The 19,776-nt window shown below is 28.4% G+C and overlaps 1 protein-coding gene across 1 annotated transcript in view; it reads right to left on the bottom strand.

Moving 5' to 3' along the window:
• Positions 1 to 17,441: 17,441 nt before the first annotated feature.
• Positions 17,442 to 19,776, bottom strand: part of LOC134835030 (uncharacterized) — a 59,676-nt gene continuing 57,341 nt past the window's right edge. The window contains exon 5 of the mRNA XM_063849881.1: positions 17,442 to 18,148. Within this exon, the coding sequence (XP_063705951.1) occupies positions 17,573 to 18,148 (576 nt within the window). The 3' untranslated portion in view covers positions 17,442 to 17,572. The remainder of the gene's footprint in view (positions 18,149 to 19,776) is intronic.

Here is a 19,776-nt window from a genome sequence, read left to right as displayed (position 1 = left end):
TTTTGCTTCAAATGATTTTCTAGTTGAGTGAAAATCATAAATTTTGTACTTTGTGAAAAGAATAAATTTTTGGGTAACTGTAATGAAAAATTTTTTACGTATTTTTTTTTTTAATAAAAAATTTTACAAAATTTTGTAGTAAAAATTAATTAAATTTTGTTTTTATTTCAAAAATTAATTATTATTTTTTTGAAGTTTTTTTTCAGAAAAAATATATTTTTTTAAAAATTTTTTAATTTAAAAAATCCAATTTCAACATGAATCTATGGCAGATCTAAGGTAACAAAGCAGAGTAGCTTATCATAAAAAAGCAATATTTTTCAGTCGTTTTTTTTTAAAAATAATAACAAAATACCAGAAATAATTTTCTGTTAGAATTTAATCAAAACTTTATTGGTCAAATATTGCGGAAACGTTCGCGTGTCCTGTCGCCAAGCAGCGAATCACAACGGATTTTCACATGTGAGATGCGGAAACTAAAAAATAGTAAAGTGCAAGCACTCCAAAATCCCTAACGGCCATGCAATAACCATTCATTCAACGTTAATATTCAAACATTGACCGTGGTTTTGTTTAAAATTTTCAGCTCACAGCACAAAACTAATAGCATCACATGTGTGTCCGTTTTATATTTTTCATGGCAAATAATCATACACGTCCTGACTAAATTTTGTTTAATAATATTCGGTTGTTGTTTTATCCCATGTATACTTTTGTAATATGGTGTTGCGCTGCAAAATAAATTGAAGTTGAATCTCATATATGTTGAAAAGCGTAATAAAATTGTGGTTAATTAAAATGTAAAAATAGTCAAATTTAAACAGTTTTTTCCGAGATTCGATTCGAATTCAAATTGAAGAAAAATTTAAATAACAGTAGAACCCAAGAGAAAAACCGAAAAACGCCAAATGCAATCTTTTGAATGGAATGGAAATGATTTTTTTTCGTGTTTTTATTATCTTTTGCATTGTTTGTTTGCTCTTAGGGATATAAAATAGTGAAATTTGTTTTTTTTTTGCATGTTTCTCGAAGTAAAAAGTGAGTATCGAATTTTTCTTTTTTTTTTTTTAAAAAAGGACCAACAAAAATGAGTTTTCGTTTAGAGACAAAAGAAATGTCCTCAGGGATGATGACAGAGACATGCAATGTTCAAGATTAACGAAAAATTGTGTCCTATTTAAAAAAAGACATAAAAAAATACCAGAAAATAATTTGGTGCATTTTTTGTGAATTGTTATGAAAATAAATTAAATGGTTTTTTAATGACGTAGAAAAAAATAAATTTAAAATTAAATTTTCGGGAAATTTTAGCATGAAAAATTTTCAATTTAACGTTTTTTAATGATTTCCGCTATTTTTCAATTGAGTATTTTTGTTTGTTTTTATTCACCAAATTTTGATTTATTTACGTAGCGATAAATCAACTTCGAGTAAAATAAATTATTTTTTTCTTAATTAAAAAAATTAAAATTTTTGATTTAAAATTTGGTATAAAATTTTATTTGCCCAAAAATTGTCCAGTTAAATTGTAAAGTTTTTCTATTTCATTTTTTTTAATTTTTAAAAATTAATATAAATATTTAAGAGATATAAAAAAATTAAAGAAATTCATCAAGATATGTCACTAGGATTTTCATAAAAAAAAACTTATAGTTTCATGAAATGTCTAAAAAGCAAAATAAAAGAATTTATGCAGTACTTTTTTAAACAAATTTTAATTTGACGTTACGAGTGTTCATTAAAAACCAAAAAACTTCCATTTCGTACAATGACGACATCCTATACAAAAAAAAAAAACATAAAACAATCAAGTTCGTGCTCTTTTTCTGCTAAGGTAAGTGCAACTTTAAAATTTTTTTTCACAATATTTTACATTCCAAAATATTATTGACTTATTTTTGAATTAATTTTCTGCAAAAACCTAAAACAAAGACAAAAAATAGTTCAATTTTCTGAAAATATATTTTGCTTTGGGTTTTTTGAGTTCAATAATTTTTTACCACTTTAAGAAAGAAATTTGATAGAAAATATTTTTTTTCTTTCAAAAAACAAAAAAATTATTTAAAATTTTTTAACTTACTTTTAAAAATTTTTTAATTGAATTTATAAATAAAAAAAAAATATATTTTAATTATTTTAATTTTTTAAAATATTTTAATATTTTATAGGTAATTATTTTTAAATTATTTTAATAGATTTTTTTAAAAAGTATTTTATTAAAAATAAAAAATAATAATAATATGTCTTTATTGGCGTATTCTATTTTTTTACATGTTTTTCATTCAATCTTATATTATCGCAAATATTCAAAAATTTTTAGTTTTTTATTATTTTAGTGAAAGTTATATTTTTTTAATTATTTTAATCGATTTTTTTAAAAGTATTTTATTAAAAATAAAAAAAAATATACACATAAGAAAATATTTTTTCTCTCAAAATTTTAAAACTCGAAAATATTGGAAACATTTTTCAAAATTGTACATACCTTAACTAAAAAATAAACGTTTCACATGCGATTTTCACATATTGCGCTTCATTCCCTCACTCATGACTGTGGCAAAACTAAAAAAAAACGGGTTACAAATTATTGTCTTCATAAAAGTTGCTATTTATTTCGCTGAAAAAGCCGCATAATTTTTTTTTACTGCAAAGTGTCTAACTTTTATCATTAATGTTGAAGTTGCACGGTTGAGAGTTCATTGAAAAAGTTCACGGGCGTGAAAATGCACTCCAATTGACGCCGACAAATTTGCTTTTAACCGAGAGTTAGTGACATGACAATGCAAAACGTATATAAATTTATTTGTGTACGCACCATTTAACTCGAGATAGATGGTCGTGCATTACAATTCACACAAAAGTGGCAAATTTGTTGAGTCTGGATTTTCCAAAAATGAAAAAAAAAGAAGAATAAAATAATTTCTCCTTTTTCACTCAATTGACCTAGAAAGACATTTAAAAGACACTTAACACACCGTAAATTAGCTAATAAATTGTTGGGCGATGCATTTGACTAATTTTCCTCCTCATGATGTTTCCTTCTTTCGAGTACTTTGTGGATGTCGCGTTCAAGAAGAGAAAGTTTTGTCCCAGATAGAAAATAATGTTGAATGGAATCAATTTGCAAATGGAAGCAATTTTTTTTTCGTTTTGCAGCCGCATGGAAATCGAGAAAAATGCACAGTGAAAGTTTTTTCAAAGAGCTTCGTTCAATGTGGGGGGACACGTATGTGCGTTAAAAAGCATTCCAATCTTCCCTCTTAAGCAACTTTAAGTCTGTAAATAACCATAAATACATATAAAGTATAAAAAAATACACAATTGATGGCCAGAAAAGTTTTCCAATAAATTTAAACCGCACAATATTGCAAACAGATATTTTTACGGTCCATACAATTTTAAAAATTCAAAACTTTTCAAGCACTTTTTATTTGCACTTTGATTTTATTATTAAATATTTTCGGAAATCGTGTCATGGCATTTCATTAAGTTCATTAGTAAAATTCGTCCAAAAAGTTTAATGAGGCAAAATATTTTTACTTCCTCTGAATCCAATGTAAACAATTTCAAGTATTTTTCTAATTTAGTTTTGAATTGACGTTCTGTCAGGACTTATTGAAACTTTTAAATTATGATCAAGTTTATTTTTGTTTTATTGTTTTCTTTGGTTTTACTGCCATTTTCCGAGGTAATTTGTAATTTTTTTACGATTTTGAGAAAATTTTAATTTTTTTTTATTTAGTTAGGAATGACAACAATTGTGCATTTAGCGAAAATGGAAAATAATCCTTTGTATGTAAAAGGAGATATCAATGTTACTTATGCTAAAGAAGGCGATAAAAGTTCTTATGGTGTGAATGTGAATTTTACTCAATTAAAAAAATTAAACACTAATGGGGTAAGGTTTATGAATTCTTTAAAATTTCATCAAAATTTATTTAATAATCTTTAAAATTTCAGTTTTATCGGAATAGTTTATTTTTTTTAATAAATATAAAATTACTGAAATATTAAAAATCAATAGAAAAAAAATAAAAATCTAAAATTATAAAATAATAATTTCTAAAATAAATTTAGAAATTAACATAATTTAAAAATTTAATTATTCAAAAAATTTATTTTCTTTTAAAAACTTTCAATTTTTGAAAAAATGTCAGAAATTATTGAGTTTTTTTTTCTTTTTTAAATTATTTTTATACTTAAATCTTAAATGTCAAATTTTTTAAATCAAAAACATTTAACGAAAAATTTAATTAATAAGCGAATAAATTTATATTTTCATTTTTTGTCTCATGAGGATTTTCGGTGGAAATAAAAAAATAAATATTTTTGAATTTTTTGTTATTGATTTTTAAACGTTTTCAGACGTTAAACGTTGATTTTAACATTTATTTAATTTTGGTCAATTTTATTTTCAAATTTGAGCTTAAAAATTAACAAAAATTTAAAAAAATCTCCTGAAATAAAAATTTTTGATAAAAATTATTTTGGTCACGTGACTCAAAAAAAAATCTTCTACATTTTAATAGGAAATGTCTTTAAAAAGCAAGTTTTTTTGAATAATTTATCATAAATAGTAATTTTTCATGATTTTTGAATAAAAAAAATTCCAAAAAATGTCAAAATATTTTTATTTTATATTTAATTTTTACAAAAAATGGATATATTAAATTTGTTCGCCTAATTAGTTTTTTAATTTTATTTATTTATTTTTTGGGAACTGCTTTTTTTGAAAAACTGAAAATAAAACTTTTTAATTAATACTTTTTTTAAAGTTAATTTTATTAACTTAAAAAACATTTTTTCAATATTAAACCTTACTTTAATTATAAAATCTATTTTTAGATAAAATTCATATTGAAACAATTTCCCGAAATCGGTAACTGGACTAACCCAAAAACCTTTATGGAAGTACATCAAAACCTTTGCGAAAACAATAAAGAGGCAAAATCTCGTAAAGGAGATATTTACACGGCAGTCCTAATGTCACTCTACGAAAAATTTGGAAATATTCCTTTTACTTGTCCCGTTATGCCAGTTTGTACCTTAAATTTATTTTTTTCAAATCAAAAAAACTACTTTTTCGATATTTTCAGGGAGATTACAAAATTCGTAATTTCACTTTGAACGGAGTAAAAATCCCAATGATGCAATATTTCCTCAAAAGTGCCGATTACGAGATCCATTATGTGTTTTACTTGAAAATCAAACGGAAAATCATCAACTACAGCATTATCACGATAATCGGTGGGACACGAGAAACAATTGAATGAAGCATATTTTATGATGCGGACGACCTAAAAAAAAGATATTGAAGATGACTTCGTGGTGGCTTCATATTTTATACACACATATTGGAAAAATTGTAAAGAAAAGAGGAAAAAAATAAAAATTTTATGTGTATTATTACATTTTTGTGTTTCAAGAATTTATTGCCACTGCATTGCGTACCTATCTCCTTATAACTTTTTTTTTGGTGTGTGAGTGCCGTCTTTCCGATAAATGAATATAAATATAAATCTCTGTGGAGAAAAAATATTCTCCGTTTTTCGATTTCTTTATTATTTGCATTATTTTTAATGGTGAAAGCTTTTTGCCTTCTTGTAAGGTCTGCCATCCAAATGGAAGGAAATTGCTCTAATTTGCCCCATGCGCGTTTTTTTTCAATGTCTGCAAATGAAGAGAATATAATTCGCGATGTTATGACGAAATGGGGCACTTATCCTTTTAGTTTTTTTTTATTTTATTCGTTTATGAATAAAAAATATAACAAAACAAATTGAGATATTTTTTTTCTGTAAAAACGAATATTTTATATTTAAATTAATTCACTTAAGAAGATTAAATTAGAATTTCCAATTTTTCGTTACTCAAAGAATCGAAAAAGAATCGCGAACAAAAAAAAATAAAGTTTAAACGGTAGAGTGACATGAACAATAAAGAGATTGTTTTACTGTTATCGTCGCCGAGAATGAATAAAATTGGCAGTTTTTAAAGTGATTATGGATTTTTATGAGCTCTTCGTCGTGTTTTCGGTCACTAATTTATTGAATTACCCTTGCTTTGTGTCATCAATTAAAAAGTAAGCATGGCGTTGTTGTATCTCTAATTGCTCGGATGCAGAGACAGAAAAAAAAAATGGCAATAAAAATATCAAAACAGTCAACAATATAAAATACAAAAAACTGCAAAATTGTTGTCGTCGACACCGGAGCATCAACCAACATCAACAGCAGGGCACGAAAGCTAAATAGTCATTCAATAAAAATAAAAATTCAATATTTACATCAAGCATAAAACGAGATAAGTTAATGTTATTACATGCACTTTTGATTTGTGTTTGCTTTATATGGCGGGCGATGCGATAGGTGCAAAGGCATTTTTTTTGTGTGTTTCTGTTTATTTAATAAGTGATTTGTTAAACAACAAAATGATTGTTGTGGGTGTCATGAGCACGAACAGACACAAAAAAAATGCTGAAATGGTGGCTTATCTTTTATTCATTTTATTTATCGGCAGAAAAAAAACTTTTTATTTTGTCTCTTGGACCTGATTTTTTTTGCTGTTGAGCTATCACAGAGCGGTATAAACAAAAATATTTACAACGCAACTAGCAGTCGAAGAACTATCCGAACGGAACATGGTTGTTTACAGTTTTGTATCATGTTGGGAAAGTACTTTTTATTTAACGCATTTTAAAAGGATTTTGAAAAAAAATCGGGTTTCTTGAACGACTTGACGTCTGTCTGTGGCTTGTTATACAATTCTTTCTTGTTTTTTTTCTCTATTTTCGCAAAGTTGATATTTTTATCCTCTTTTTAATTTTTTTTGTTCACTAAAAATTACTTCCTTTTGTTTTCATATAAGATTGTGCAGGAAAGTAACCAAGAGGGGTAACAATTCATTCTTTAGTATCGCTGTTCCGAAAACCAAATATACATCTTCTCTAATTTTTATAAGTTTGAGACTTCGAATTCATTGCCATTGACGAAAACGTTACTCTATACTCCGGTTGACAGTATCGTTTCTCGGTTTCTGGTAAGCTTTTTGCCGCGTACGATATGACGTTTAGACTATTTCCATCAAATTGAAGCAGAACTGCTCCCATTCCAAAAGAAGAGGCATCGGCGATTTCTAGAGTCTTTTGTTTTGGAGGTCCGTTTACAAAAATTAACACATCTAGATAGCATAAGCTTCGTGTTTTATATGTCATTAGTGTATACCGTGAAGAAAGCGGCTCAAGTAAAATTTAATGCAGTATCAAAGGCCAAAAAAATTATTTGGTTCATTTTTTCTTCCTCTACCGAAGATTATTAGACCACCTTCCTCTTTTTCTGGTGTAATACATTTTATAGGATTTAAGCATCGTAACCAACGATCATCGTTCTTCTTATTCTTGATGTTTATGAACCTAGAAAAATGAAAAAATCTTATGAATAAAAATTTAATAAAAAAAAATTAAAGTAATAAAAAGTTCAAAAAGCGATTCTGTTTTCAATTTCACGAAAACTTTCACATCCTATTTTTATTTAAAAGTAGAAAAATTTACAGAGAAAACAATTTTCATTAAACTAATAATAAAAGAAGAGAAAAAAGAAAATATTTTACGAAGTTTATCGAGGAATTTTTCTTTCTTTTTTTCCACTATACAAGAAAAAGTCATTTAGGTCACTTGGATTGGCAAAATATGTCCTAGCAAGACATTTTAAAAATAAATAATTTTAAAATCCTCTCTTTTATTTGAAGTAAGAACGTCAAGAAAATGACAACTTTAAACTTTAAATGCGAATGACACAACTTAATTGTTTATCTGAATAAATATTTTAAAAAGGATTGTGAGATTTCATAACGAGCAAAAAAAAAAAATAAATGAAAAATAAAAGTTGTAAATTAAAAATATTTATTGCCACTTTTGTATCGTTTTTCTCCGGTTTTTTTCATTCATATTCATGAATCACATACAAAGGGGCCGTTTTTATTGTTTTCTGTATATTTTTTATTGCTTTTTCACGCTTTTTCCGCCGTTTTTTGTTTTAAATTTATTCCGAATTATGAATCGAAATCGGTTCAAGAGTTACGATTATGGAAATAAATTTATATTCGATATTTTATTAATGTTTCCTTTTTGTCTTGTTGTGGAACAAAAAAAAAACGAATATTTAACTTTTTATTCGTCATAAAGGGATCAAGTTTGCCTGAAAAATTGCCCATAACAATCGATGTAGGCAATATCTTCAAATTTTCTCTTAACTTTTGTTTTATAGCCGACATGAAATTTCAGATACAAATTTTGGAGGTGTTCCTTGCTCAACATATATTCCGCCATGGGGATGTCGAGTCCGTTAAAAGTGAAGTTTTCCAAGCGATAAACGCCTTGTTTAATTGTTGGGCATTGCATAAAGGCATCTCGCTTCGTCAAAAGTATATCGAGAATGAATTTGATTATAAAAGCTGCGCCATTTTTCTTATCCAGGAATTTGCAAACGTTGAATTTGGTATCGAACATCGTTGAGTACTTTGTTTCGTTTATATTGCGTCTTGATAAATTCAGAAAGGCCTAAAAATCTTAAAATTAATAAAACTTGTTAAAAAAAAGTTAAAAAAAAATTATTACCCAAACATTACTGACATTTCGTTGAAAGTCTTGCTCAATATTCACTAGGTACTGATTGTGAGTGTTTCCAATGTATTTCACTTCAGCCTTTCCAATCATGTATTTCGGGTTGGTATGAAGCTTCAAGGCATCCAGCGAAGTATAAAGTCTCATAGAAAATATTTGACTGAAGTTTAAAATAAAAACAACTGACAAAACTCCAAACAAAACTGATGTCAACATTTTCTGATAGACGTCTGACACAAAAAAAAATCATATTGAGCTTTTAATTTGAACAGGAAATAGCGCGTCATACGTGTTAAATTGATGATGATGATTACGGTGATTTTGAAATCTAAACAAAGGAAATGATCTGAAATAGTAACGATTTAATTTTTAAAAGGTAAACAAAACTGTATTTAAGGTCACAAGGAATTAGAGTGGAAATGTCTCAACTTATCTACCACATATTTTGAGCAATAATTTTTATTGAAACAGGAATGAGAGACATAATATTTATTTTGAAATTCCTTGTTATGATTTGCATTTTCTGTTTATTTTAAAAGTTTTCCCTAACAAGGATCTAGTCTGCTTGATAAAAGCAAATGCACAATATTGTACAGTGAGTTCAAACTTTTTTTACTAATTTTTAATTTTTCTCTTTTTTGCTTTAAAGGTTTGAAGATTAAATATGTATAAAATCAGCAAGAGCTCTTAAATTCAAAGCTGAGACTACAGATCGTATTTTAGGTAAGTAATTCAACTCAAAATTGATCCTTTTCCTTCTAAGGATCATTCGCAGCATTTTTACGGAAAAAATCTTCTTATGGGCGAAAAATGGGTCAGATTGATCCCTTAAGAGATCAGGTTGACCCCAAATTGATCCGTTAAGGGAATATGATTTCTTAAGGGATCAACCTGATCCCCTTTTGAATCGGTCATCTGCAGACCCAAAAATTTAAATCATTCAAAAGATCATTTTGACCCCTTAAGATGTCAATATGATCCCTTAAGAAATCAGATTGATCTCCTAGAGGAGTTAAATTGATCACTTGAAGGGATGAAATTGACCAATTGTTGACCACTCTTAAGGGATCATATTGACCTCTTAAGGGGTCAAAGTGATCTTTTGAATGATTTAAATTTTTGGGTCTGCAGATGACCGATTTGAAAGGGGATCAGATTGATCCCTTAAAGGATCAGATTAAACTTTTAATGGAACAAAAATTCCCTTATGGTTTTGTAAAATAAAAAAATAGATCAAAAAATTAGGTAAACTCACGGTAAACATAGTTAGAATAAAATTTTCGAAAAACATGTCAATAGGAACCCGTTATGTTGCTGTATATTGTTGAGATTATAAAAGTTTACTTCTGTGTCATACATTTCCCAAGCAAACGACGAATGCGATGACGACAACGACGTCGACGCCAAAAAGAAGAGAATATGATTTTATATAAATATTTGCTACGTCGTTATAATTTTATTCTTGTTATATATCTAAAGTTTTGTTCTTCGTCTCTCGGAGAAATGTTAACAAGTGCTTGTCGATGTCAATGTTTTATATTTCCCACTCTCTCAAACGTATACGAAGAAAGTTTTGCAAAATATCATGAAACAACATCATTGAATGAATGAAAGAAATGAAATAATATTTGTCTGTGACATAAAAGTGATTAAAGTAATGCTTTGCGAGTTATTTAGATATAATTATTATGTCACCTCAACGCAAACTCGTTTGATTGCTGGAACTTTTATTCTCTTATCTCACACTGCCGCAATGACTTGATGACAATCAGTCCCCAGCGAACTCTGTTGTCGGTGAGAAAATTGCTGCCATCCTCATTATATTGTTATCATCTAACAAACGCGCTACACACTAATTCACATCATTACGGAAATGTGTTGAAGCTGTCACTTTAAACAACAAGAGCGTAAAAGAAAATAAGAAAGAAAATACTTACATGCGAAGAATATGTTGGAAATTCCTGCACTAATTTGAAAATTGTCGTCTGCATTTATCGTAAGTTTTTGATGATTTTAGCTTAGGATGCCAATAAATTTAAAATTTAAAAAATAATCTCTTGATCTGAAGGGTTTGAGTTGTTCAAAAACTTATTTTTTACAAGTCATGGGAAAATTTGAATTGTACATCAGGTAAGAAACTCGAAATGTGAACTGGGTCAAAATTTGAAAATGTACATTTGGGGAAAAAAAAATTTTATAATGTACAATGGGTACGAGTTAGGTAGGAGTTGTGCGAAATTTTTTAATATGGGGTGCATTGAAATTTTATTTTTGAATAAATTTTTCAGATCGAATTTCGAATTTTTTGATCAAAAAGTAAATTGGGTCAAAAATTAAAAATGTACATTTGGAAAAAAAAGTTTGTGCATTGGGGGTGAAATTTTAAATAGAGCATTAGGTCAAAAACTTTAGAATATAGATTGTGTCAAAAACTTGAATTTCGCTTTTCGGCGATAATTTTAAATTGTACATTGGGTCAAAAATTCAAATTTCGTTTAGATCGAATTTTTTCAAATTTTACATTGGGTTAGAGACTCAAAATGTGCATTGGGTCAATTTTTGACCCTTATTTACAGAACAGAAACCAATTCGTTAAAAGAAAATATATTTGTAGTACTTTCTAATTTGATGAGTTTCAAAAACATACTTTTGCTTTGAGCCAAAAGACCAACTTTAAAGTTTTTCTTCAAGAAAATTTCAAATAAAAATACCTCTGTCTAAACATTTTGTTTTCCAAAGTTTAATGTCTTCGTCATCGCCATCATTCCTCTCCTTCTTTTTTCTCTCTTTTTGAACATGTGAACAAGTTATATAAATTTTTATAAAAAAAAAACAGTAACACGTATGAATTCATGAAAAACTGCCTAGTCAACTTTCATGTGAAGTACTTGATGTCGTGTGTTTGTGTGGATGGAAGTGGAGTGAGCGGCAAACTATAAAAGTAAATATAATTAAGTACAAAACTTAATCAAATGTCATGTAATTCATCCTTGCAATATATTTTTCTATTTCTTGTTTTACTTTTAGACTGTACTGTACTTTATACGTTCTTGTCGTTTTGTATATTGTGCGAAACAAATATAGTGCGCCAAGATCTTGTTCTTCTTTTTTTTTTGTAACAAACTGAGTGTGTGTGTTGCTTTGCTTTTTATCCCACATCCATCTACTTCTCCTTATGTCTCTCGTTGTATAGAAGAGAAATGAATAAGAAGAAATAACTTAACACAAATAATAATTGAAATAATGATATTAATTAACATATATTTTAGTCTTGCTCTATTTGGTTTCGGTGCTTGACTTGACTTTGATTGAATGCATGGAAAAATGTGGAAAAGGGTCCTTAATCTCTTTCACTGCATCTCTCGTAGTTGGATACTATATGGTTTTGGACTTGACCGCAAACTTGTAACTCCAGCATTGAAATTACTCTTTGCTAGCATTAATCTATTATTGCTACCCGGGACTTTCTTTAATGGACGTGCAATAAATTGGAAGTAAGAAACCCACTGTGTTCCGTACATTTGTTACATTTTATGCCCTTGCCATTCCTTCCTCTATTTGAATTCATGTAGAACTGCGAAAAATTCATATTTTGTAAAAAAAGTTGGTTTTCGATTTGATTCAAATACTTTCAAGTTGAAACATAAGAATTTTCAGACAAATCTCAATTTTTGAAAATTTTAGTGGTCTTACTTAATTTTAAAATGACACAAAATCGCGAGACTTTACAATATTCGAAACATAAAATTTTCACAAAAAATCATAACTTTGCGTTATTTTGAGTCATTTGTATCAAAACTGGTGTACATAAAACAGTTAAATTCCCGCTTCTGGTTTAGTAATTTCTCGTTACATTTCGATTACTCGAATCGTCGTCTAATGTATCAAAATTGTATTATTTTAAGTGAGTAACGGATGGAATTTCGCAGCATGTGTGTTCATAATGGATTTTATTGATTGTGTGTTGCTTTTAATGGTTTTGGCTAGTTTCCTTTCGAACAGAAGAGCAAAAATAAAAATAAAAGTTTGCTGACAGAACTCAAACTTCCTTGAGATAAAGTTTTCAGACGAAATGTTGTGATATTGAATTGATAAAAAAAAGTTTCTTTTTTCTTCTTCCTTCCTTTCATTCATTCTGTTTAATTTTGTTTCTGGTTCAAATATATATTTTTTGTTTTTTTTTCGAAACAAATTAAATTGATCTAATTGTGAGATCACTCAATCATTTCTCATTATAGGTATTCGAAGATTAATGGAATTGGAAGAGAGCGGCTGTTGCAGACCGATTCAAAGAGTATTTCTACAAGGGACGACAAAAAATACGTAATTTATCGAGGCAACAATACTTGGTTAAGTTACTTGCTAAAGACAAGCAGAGGTGTAGGTTCAATGGAGGCGTTATGGCGAAATTATAAGTTCTTTAAATTTTTTCGTAACTTTTTTTCAAACTTAAAAAATTAGAAAATTTTTGTTTAAAAATCTGTCCTTTATTGCTTTAAAACAAGTTATGAAAAAGAAAAAAATCAATGAAAAAATAAGGAAGTTCATAAGTAAACAATTTTGAAGAATATGATTTACTTTCGATATTAATAAAGTCATCGCTTTGAAAAAATTAACAAGAGAAGGTCGGCAAAGGAGACTATAAAGAAAATGTATGTCTAAGAAATCGAAAGTTTGAGTGTACCTTCTAAAAAGCAGAGAAAGTACATAGAAAAAAGCAAAAAATAAACACTACAATTGCGAGTTAAGTTCAAAGAACGGTTATAAAGGAAAATCGAAGAACATGAGAGAACTAAAATAAAAGTCCATAAGTAAAAAGAGAACAATGGTTTAGTTTTGTAACCCCAATAACTATGAAAACTCAATCAATTAATTAAACAATCGCTTTATTTTTCCAAAATTATCCAGAATATCGCAAGCACGTCTATCTCCTTTTCTCTCTGCCACAAAAGTGACATCTCTCTCTCGTAACCGACGACAGGTAATCTTGATATAATCTGTCGCCGGTTACATTGGTAACCCTTTGGGAAGCTTCTGGCGTCCTCGCCTTGGACCCGCTTTTGGAACCGCTTTTTTCCATTTCTTTTGCCTCCATCGCGCTGTATTTTGCCGATTGTGGAATTGGTGCCGATAATGCAGAACTTGGCACACGTCTCGGATCCTTGTTTTTTCGACTGAATTTTATACAAAAGGTCCGCATCCTAGGTAGACCCCATGCAGTATGACGACGTATGAAATCTGCGTGACCACAAGTTGACCTTTCTTTATTTGGAAATATTAGGATCTAACGGAAATATCTCAATAAGAAAGAAAACCTCACTGCCAAAACTTACTTCGTACTAAGCCGCATGACGTACACCACCTGTTCAACTGTCGAGAAAAGCCAACAGACCTCTCTATCATTGACCTATGGCAGAATCCTTTGGAAGTGGCAAAATTCTTGGGACTCGAATCGGAAGAGTCAACTGCTTGACTTACCGCTACAACAACCACAACAACTACGTACTAAGCAAAAATTTCAAGTTCATCAATTTAAATTTTTTTCTCTTAATTTTTTTTATCAAGACCCTTTCAAGCTTCTGTATTTCTACGCCACTGCACTGTCGGCACAGCACAACAGAGCACACAAGAAAAAACCGAACTGATATTTTCCAGATTAAATCAATAAAAAAATCTGATTCAACTGATTTTTTTTTATATACATTTCATGTCTTCTTCTTGTCTTTCGTTCATTTGTTTCTTCATTTAATATATTTGATCAATCAATAAATTTACAAAATATAAATCCATTATATAAACTACCTGTTGACGAATAAATGTTCAATTATTGATGTCATCAAATGGTTCTTTCTTATAAATAAATGTCGACGTCGTCGTCGTTTTTCGCTCTTGTACGTGCCCGCTGATCAAATAAATATTCAGTTCAATTGATGGTTATCTCTCGTTTTTTTTTATTTATTTATTTGAAATCTTCTTATTTTACGTTTTTTGCAGCATTTTAAGGCAGATGACAAGCATGTGAGTTTAACTGTCTCTCTTTGACTGGAGCGATCACTAGTTTTTTTTAAAGTTACCTTTACGTGACACAACAACAACTACTTACCTTTCAACATTAAACGACGCTAATGGACGTTGATTTGATAGTTTTTTTTGTGAAAGGAACAAAAAATAGTTTAATTTTTATAATTTATTTATTTATTATTTTTAGTAATCTTTTTCATTTTCTTTGTATATTGATTGATATTTCTACATTAATTTTTATAATAATAATATTCATAATAATAATTTATAATTTTAATTTTTTTTTAAATAATACAAAAAATTTCCATTACATTTTCTATCGTACATTACTTGGCATACATTTTTACTTTGTTTTGAAACTTTTTACAAGGGATTGGTGTCCTGTTTCACTCGATTATCGTTATTCCGAAAAACACGTAAAAATCGTAATATTATGAAGTTATTTATAAATAAATGTATAAGTGTAATATAAAGAAGAACACGCTTATTTACACTGATTTATTTCGTTTTTTTTGTCATAAGTAAGTGGTATATTCATGGGATTGAAAGAAAAATGCGGTTTGCGGTCTCTCTTGTATCTCTGTCTGGGTGACAGTTTGCTAGTAAATATGTGAAAAAAAATCGTTACATGAAAAGTACGGTGACATTAAGTTTAAATTTAAAATAAATAATTACTCTAACGTGTTGTTTATTTCTTTCTGTGTGTGCTTGTAAGTAAGTAAGTAAGACGAAAATTTATGTTAAAAATTATTTATTATTATTTAATACATTTATTTATTTATTATTTTTACTTTGTGCTGTACAGTTTTTTTTCCTTATTTTCATCTCTTGGCTCATACTTATGTTACATATATTCGGGTCACCATTACAACAACAACAAATCTACTCACGAAACACGTCCTATTATTTTTTTGTGTTATCTATATTTTTGCGACATTTCTGTATTTTTTATTTTCATTTAGTTTTAAAACCACTCTAATTATCTTTTTGTCTTTGAATTTTAATTTTAAACCAAGATGGCAGCCAAAATTAGATCTACGATTAGATCTACGATCTTTCAGATCTTTATGATCTTTCCGATCTTTCAACAGATCGGATCATTAAATTGTGAATCAAAGATGGAAATATGAATCATAAATTAAGATCAAGAGATCATGGAAATATTTCAGTCTGATCTTAACTGATCACTTCAAAATTGAACAATAGTTTTCTTGATCTTGTTGGATCTTCCTGATCTGATCCTACAGATCTTAATTTCTAGCCGCCATCTTTGTTTCTAATTTTACTGATCAGTCGATTTTCCACAGATCAAGTCTAACTAGAAAGAAATCTGTTAAACGTTTTTTTCGTAATTTTTATAAGATCTTTTCAATTTGAAAAGATCAAGTTAGATTAAATTGGATTTTGACTCATGTTTGGATCTATTCTTTGACATGGTTGGAGCGGCTTTTTTCATCATGAAACAAAAAAATACATGAAATATCGTTCAAAAAACTTCTCATCATCACTACTTTACAAAGAGTTCGGATAGTGCAACCTCAAGTAATCTGAAAGAAACTCGAGATTTCAAATTAAAAAGATCGAACTCTCCACTACTATACAAAGAATTAAGATAAGCTGTGTGCTAGTCTATCAAGTTAATTAACCTCTAATTTGAACTTTTTTGGCGTCAAGATTTGTCTCATGCTAATATTTTTTTGTTCAAGCTTTAACTTGTATTCTTGCCTTCTTTATCTGAGCGTTTCGCAAGAACAATACAAATTCAAAAGCTTTAATAAAAAAACATGTGAAACAAATTCGAAAAATGATTGAAATAAAAAAATTGTTAAAAAAGTTTAAAATAAGGAATACTTATCCATGTAATAGTCTGCAAAATTACCATATAATTATTATTCAACTGTTAATTATAAATTCTTTTATAATCTGTGATAAAAAAATATTTTTTTTTTGCTTTAATTATAAGTAGTTTAAAGTTTAGTAACTCTCAGTTGTCTTTATTGTATTTTATTGTATTTTTATTGCCAATATTGTTTGATATTGTTGTAGGAAAAAATATTCAACAAAAATTGTTTTAACAGTTAGAAGTGCGAAAGTTTACCGTGCTCATGTTTACTGTTGTTGCTACAATCTAAAACGCGTGTTTAATGGGATTTGTCGTTCATTTGAGTGGTGGCTGGCTCGTTTCGTGTCGTTTTTTCCATTCATACAAACAAACATTGTATATCACTTATTTACTTATTTTTTTTTTGCTAAAGAAATATAATTTATGCATTTAACATTCATTCCATTTTAAGCATTCTAATTTATTTACATGCAAAGATATTGCTTATTATAACTGATTGAAGTCCGTTTCTGGTATTTGTTAGTGAAAAAATAAAAAGATTTCAGTTCTGCAGTGATCACGATGCCTCATCGGATCAGTGACTATATTGAGCTGGTTATTAATACTTTGTTATTTTTTTAACTATTTTTTTTTTAATAAATTGCATTTTTATTTTATTTTTGAGAAAAATAAGTATTATTGGCTTGAAAAAAAATTTATAAAAATAAATAATAAAAATTTTGAAAGAAAAATAATTTTTTTATGAAAAAAATTTAAAAAAACAGTTATTTAATATTTTCTTTTAATTTTTTTTTTCATGAGAAATTTTTTAATTTTTTCTAATAAAAATAAAATAAAAAAATTGAAAAGAATGAAAAGAAATCAAAAGTTTGATTTTTTTTAAAAATAGAAAATTTAAGAAATAATAAAAAAATGCATTCAAGCCTATTTTGGTCACAAAATAAATGCTTTTTAATTGTTTTTAAGCCATATAATGAGTATGATTTTTTTTTTTCAATAAATATCATTAATTATTTTTAACTTTTTTTTTTAAATTTAAATTTCTATATATTGAGACTAGTTTTTAAATTAATCAGTTTCCTAGTGAATTAGTAACTTATCCGTACGCTATTCCCTGTGTTCATCGTTGGCGGTCTCAAACTGAGATCGTCTGTCGTTTTGATCGTCATCGTCAAGTGATCCACTTGCGGTATGCACTCGTGCTCGAGCAGCAATTGTTTGTCGACAATGAGCTGCGTCGTGCCATTGGAGGCCATGCGCGCCAAATTTTGCGCATTTTGACGAATATTGCGTCGCTTCAGGACGATCACGAGAACGACAAAGACGAAAATAACAAAAGCACTAGTTACACCTAAGATATACTCTAATCGCTGACTACTAATTAACGTTATTCTTATACCTAGTAAGGAAGATGATGTCTCGTACTCGTGCAGTGATTTATCGCTATGCAAACGATGTGCTTGTATACTGTTGTCATTTATTACGATCTCATCACTTTTTATGTCCTGCTCGTCGAACGGTTCAATGGGAATTTCATTTGATATTGTTGTTGTTGTTGTTGGTTCGCTCATTAATGTTGTCGTTGGTGTTGTCGCCTCATCACCGTCTTTGGCATGCTTTGTATCCAATGTCAAAAGTAACGAACGTGACATTTGTTTTGTTTCCTAGAAGAGGGAAGAGCAAATAAAAGGAAGTAATTAGTAGAAAATGGCGTAATTGCTGTTTTGTTGTAGCTTATTGTGTAGCGCATAATTAAGCAGGAAGTAACTTTTCAAGCAAAAATTAATGTTCTATTTAATCAATTCGATGAGCAAAAGTTTTTTTTCTTTTTTCGAAAAACTGATTTGAATAATAAATTAATTCGCAACTTATTTTCCAATAAAATTCACGACGACGATGGCATGTGTTCCGTCGATAAATAATGCGAACTTTTATTTATCTATGGTGTGCGGTTGTGCGTGAATTTTATCCGTAAACTTTAACAAATACTATAAATCTCACCGATTTTCGTGCTCATCCACTTACGAGTACAAAAAAATGCTTATGAGTGATAATAATTTTTTCTCTTTTTTTCAGAAACTCGTTAGTACTTTGATTGCAAAAAATTGTACGGTAAATAAATAGAAAAAAAAATCTTTAGAAAGTTGTTGTTAAAAGAACGATAGTGCATTTTGTGACTTATCCCAGTGCACAAATTAAAATTTCTAGCCAGAAACTATTTTAAATTCTTTCATTTTTTCTCTTTCTTTCACTCTTTTGAAATTTTTCTTAAACTTAACTTTTAAAATTTTACCTTGTAATTTTTTTTCCTAATAAAAGTTTATGACTCTTGGCCCAGTATACATTTTGAAATGTCTGCCCAGGGCTTATTTTGAAATTTCCCTCTAAATAAATTTTGAAAGTTTGTATCGATGAAAGTCCGAGTATTGTTATTTAATATTTTATTCGAATTTCGTCCCAAGCACATTTTAAAATTTTAGCCCAGTGCACATTTTGAAATGTCTGTCTTTACCAAAATGTAAATGTTTTTCCCAAGATATAATCTTAGAGTAACTTTGAATCAAAATACAAATATTTGAGTTTAAGATTATTTTGAATATTTGTCCAAAAGCGCAATTCAAATTTTAATCCCAGTGCAAATTTTGAAATGTCTATCTTAATAAAACTTTAAAAGTTTCTTCCCAAATTATTTAGAAAAGTTCCTCTGAATAAAAATTCAAATGTTTGAGTTAAATATTCTATTACAGGGTTTTCCAAAACAACAATCCAACTTTTAATCCCAGTGCAAATTTCAAAAAATTATTCACCAGACAGATGTTAATGCCTGCATTTTTCTTTGGAATGTTAAAAACGCAGAAAAAAAGAGAGACAAACATAAATATAAATAATATTTAATTAACTTCACCGTGTCGTCATCATATCAGACGCCTCGCAAGAAAACGATAATAGAACATGCGTGCGTAATCAATTCAACACCGTTTTTTTTTCATCATTATTATTATTATTACGTTTTAAAGCGGCGCAAAAAATCCTTCAGTGCATCGAGTTAATAGTCACGCGGATATAAACAAACATTATTAAAATTTAAATGAATATTTATTTTCTATTAACGTTTTGTTTGAGGCGATATCCACTCGGTAAATATGCATATAGGCACCACCAGGATGAGTAATTTTTTTTTTATTCGGACATCGAATGTGGAATGGTGACAATTATTGCCTCTATCTCTTTTATTTTCTCTCTTTCTCTGTCTCGTTTTAGGTTTGGAATGCATTTAAAACTAAAATAATTC

This window comes from Culicoides brevitarsis, chromosome 3, assembly GCF_036172545.1.
Source record: "Culicoides brevitarsis isolate CSIRO-B50_1 chromosome 3, AGI_CSIRO_Cbre_v1, whole genome shotgun sequence".
Lineage (NCBI taxonomy): Eukaryota > Metazoa > Arthropoda > Insecta > Diptera > Ceratopogonidae > Culicoides > Culicoides brevitarsis.
This window is presented reverse-complemented; position numbering and strand designations above follow the sequence as displayed.